Source organism: Diabrotica virgifera, chromosome 7, assembly GCF_917563875.1.
Source record: "Diabrotica virgifera virgifera chromosome 7, PGI_DIABVI_V3a".
Taxonomy (NCBI): domain Eukaryota; kingdom Metazoa; phylum Arthropoda; class Insecta; order Coleoptera; family Chrysomelidae; genus Diabrotica; species Diabrotica virgifera.
The window spans coordinates 206,964,873-206,968,459 of NC_065449.1; the positions used below are offsets into that span (position 1 = coordinate 206,964,873).

Below are 3,587 nucleotides of genomic sequence, written 5' to 3' on the forward strand. Positions count from 1 at the left end.
TGAAAAGTCCCGGATTTTAGGTATTTTTTTCAGCCTTGTCCCGGATTCGTCTCAATTGGAGTTGGTCACACTAAGTATGATACATCACACCAATTCGAGGATTATAACATAACTACAGGATAACTTTACGTTAACGATAACTTCGGTCATCCATCACACCGCTGATTGTTTGGGATGAACGTACTTGCTAAAAGATGTCGAGATATATCTGTCGACATATATACTGTTGTTTTATTGACTCCCAAAAGGCATTTGATCGCGTTAAGTGTTGTGTTAGGTATTCCTACATTAGGCAACACCCCGCACGTTAGTTCCTGGCTGGCTTGGTTGGTAGAGGCCATGAGGTTAGGAGGATGACAGAGGGGTTTTGAGAGGTTAGGAAGCCCCAGATCACAGCGTGCTCATGCTAGGTTGTATCTACAAGAATTGTATAATAAATGCATCTATAAATCTCCAATATGCTTTTAAGTTTCATTAAAGCAATGAACAGACTGCTGCGATTTAATCGGTGCGTCGACGACACGATTTTTCTCGCAATATAAGCGACAGCGTTTTTTCATGTGATTAACACATTGCTGCGATTATTCGTCGTGACGACGACGTGTTTTTTGTCATTGATGACGTTGAACCGATCGCAACAACATAGTCTAGAATGGATTCTTCGGATTGATGTTGCTGGTAGCTTTAGCAGACGAGGAGGATCAAAGGTAAAATATCTAAATATATATTAAAATTAAAGATTGTCTTGTTATGTACTCACTAGGCAACTGGAAATATTATACCAAATATCTGTTTTCATATAATGTGCAAGTTTTAATATATATTTATATTTTTTATAGAAAAAGAAAAATTTGGACTCGTGAGATAAATTTGGAAAGACATCAAAAAGGAGAATTTCATACGTTAGTAGTGCCACAACTTCGAAATGACGAAAAACGTTTTTATAAATACTTCAGAATGAAAATTGCTTATTTTGATGAAATTGTAAACTTAATAAGGGAAGATATTTCTAAGCTTGATATCAATTTTCGTGAATCTATTTCAGCGGAAGAAAGATTAGCCATTACTTTGAGGTAAATCATCACTCATTGTATTTTTATTTTAATATTTTTTTTATATATCAACATTACAAAGGAGTATAAACTCGTAAAAAGGTGCCTGCTGAAGTCGGAAATGATTGTTCGCAATCTGCACTGCTGGTACCTGGATTATCTTCATGGGAAATGGTTCCTTGGTCTGGCGAAATAAGTGGAGTTTCACAGAAGTTCGAATCAGAGGTGTAACTATTGGAAGTTGATGGTTGAGCACTCTGGTATAGTTCAATTATCTGCTGCTGCTGCTGCTCTTCATAATGCATTAACTCTTGCTTGGCAATTACTTCAGCAATTTGTAATTTTGTTTCGGCCTGACGTTTTCCAGAAAATTGTTTTATCAAGCCTGCATATGATAGAAACAATAAATCTGTGGAGTCTTTTTCTGTTTTTTTTCTGCTTTCAAAATAACTAATAATAGTTCTGACTTTTCGTTTTTTTGGTTCTGGTTCTACAATCGGGGTGGTTACATCAGCGCAAGTAGCAGACTCTTTATTTTTTGTAGGTAAGGGTACCTCAGATATATCACCAATTTCACTCTCTTCATTACGCGAAACATCTACACCATCATCTTTCTCAGTTGCAGACTCTACATTAGTCACAACTTCCGGCACATTTGAAGAGGTTTTAGCAAAAAGCAAGAAAGGTTGGAACATTTTCATACTTTCAGCCCATTGCCATGTTTTATTTTGTGCACCTTGCCCAGTTCTTGTTTTGATTACTCTTAAGTATCGCACATAAGAATCACGTAAACTTCTCCACCTTCTCTTTAGTTCCTCACCTAAAAAATATACTGTTTTAGGTTTTTAGCAACGGGCGACAGCTTCAGTACAATAGGGCACAGTTATCGTGTTGGATTTTCAACAGTCTCTACAATTATAAATGAAGTATGTGAAGCTATACGTAAAAGATTACAGCCTATTTATCTTCCCGAACCGACAACAGAAATATGGCAAAAATCAGCTGAAGATTTTCTAAACATGTGGCATTTTCCTAACTGCATCGGCAGTTTGGACGGAAAACATGTAACTATAAAATGCCCTGGAAAAACCGGGTCAAACCATTTTTGTTATTTGAAAAAATTCTCAATTGTACTGATGGCCATCGTTGATGCTAATTACAAATTTATATGCATTGATGTAGGAGGCTACGGAAAAAATAGCGACGGAGGCATATTTGAAAATTCAAACATGGGCCAGAGATTTGAAGCAGGTTTAATGAATGTTCCTGAAGATAAAAATCTTCCTGGGCAAGTGGAACCTTGTCCACATGTTTTGATTGGAGATGAGGCCTTTGCTTTGAAATCTTTTTTAATGAGACCTTTTCCCTACAAGCAATCTAGAAGTGACAGACGAAAAGAAAATTATAATACTCGTTTATGTCGAGCTAGGCGTGTGGTGGAAAATGCATTTGGCATTTTAGCTCAAAAATGGCGAGTATTTTTTAGGCCAATTGAGACAAAAGTTGAAACGACAATTTCAATCGTTGAAACTTGTTGTATTTTGCATAATTTTTTACGCACTAAAGTAAACCAACAAGGACGAGAGTTTTCAGAAACTGAAGAAAATTCAGGTAGAGCTTTTATCAATATAGAAAGAGACCCAAGGCGTGCAACCAATTTAGCATTTTCAACTAGAGAAAAGTTTGTTAACTATTTTAATATTTGAAATGTGAATAAAAACTCTAAATTAAAATAATTAAAGTGAATGTATAAAAATTATTATTTAATATAATAATTAAAGTGAATAAAAACTTACAACTAAAATACTTACGGCATTCTTTCATCTCTTGACCAATTTCATCCCATATTTTATCCTTCTTTCTAATATTTTTATAGTCCTCGTGTGACAAATCATAAAGTATTGGATATTTTTTAACTAATTCTATTAATTTCTCTGTTGGAACCATTGTAAAATCGCAACGACGATGACAGAAAACGCAACCAACTGCGATAACAAAATATAACGCAGTACTAACGTTGTCGCTGCGAGAAATCATCGCACCTATGTGTTGGTTCTCGTTAACCGCCGTGGCCATTCGTCTCCCGAAAATTTCGCATTGCGATGTTGTCGTCGACGCAACGATTAAATCGCAGCAGTCTGTTCATTCCTTAATACAACATTAAGCACTGTATATTGATCGAAGCTCTAAAAGACATTGGGTGCGTTCGGACGACCATAGCGGCTGGCTGCCAGCAGAAATCGGCTGAGTGGTTGCATCCAGCCGTGATAGGGAAAGCTTAGTAAATCTCTCAGCGGCTGGCTTCCAGCGGTGACGTCTGACAGCTACTGCTGGCTCAGCTGTCCAGCCGCTGTGGTCGTCCGAACGCACCCATTGGCTTGGGTGGCAGAGACGTTCGCATAATTGCACATTTGTATTGGAATCAAACAACATCAGTTATAGTAGATGGTGTGGAATCACAGGTTCTTAATATTAAAGAAGGAGTACGGTAGGGATGCTTCTTGTCGCCTCTGCTTTTCAACGTTTACTTAGAAA

General features: G+C 37.1%; 2 protein-coding genes across 2 annotated transcripts; one reads left to right on the top strand and one right to left on the bottom strand.

Annotated features, from left to right (window-relative positions):
- The first annotated feature begins 935 nt into the window (after positions 1 to 935).
- LOC126887928 (uncharacterized) lies at positions 936 to 2,858 on the top strand. The gene is made up of 2 exons (XM_050655852.1): positions 936 to 1,073; positions 1,894 to 2,858. Exons 1-2 carry the CDS (start codon positions 958 to 960, stop codon positions 2,756 to 2,758), a joined length of 981 nt encoding a protein of 326 aa, XP_050511809.1. The 5' UTR covers positions 936 to 957; the 3' UTR covers positions 2,759 to 2,858.
- LOC126887927 (uncharacterized) lies at positions 1,050 to 3,154 on the bottom strand. The gene is made up of 2 exons (XM_050655851.1): positions 2,864 to 3,154; positions 1,050 to 1,872 (listed from the first exon to the last, which is right to left on the bottom strand). Exons 1-2 carry the CDS (start codon positions 3,126 to 3,128, stop codon positions 1,127 to 1,129), a joined length of 1,011 nt encoding a protein of 336 aa, XP_050511808.1. The 5' UTR covers positions 3,129 to 3,154; the 3' UTR covers positions 1,050 to 1,126.
- Positions 3,155 to 3,587: the final 433 nt, after the last annotated feature.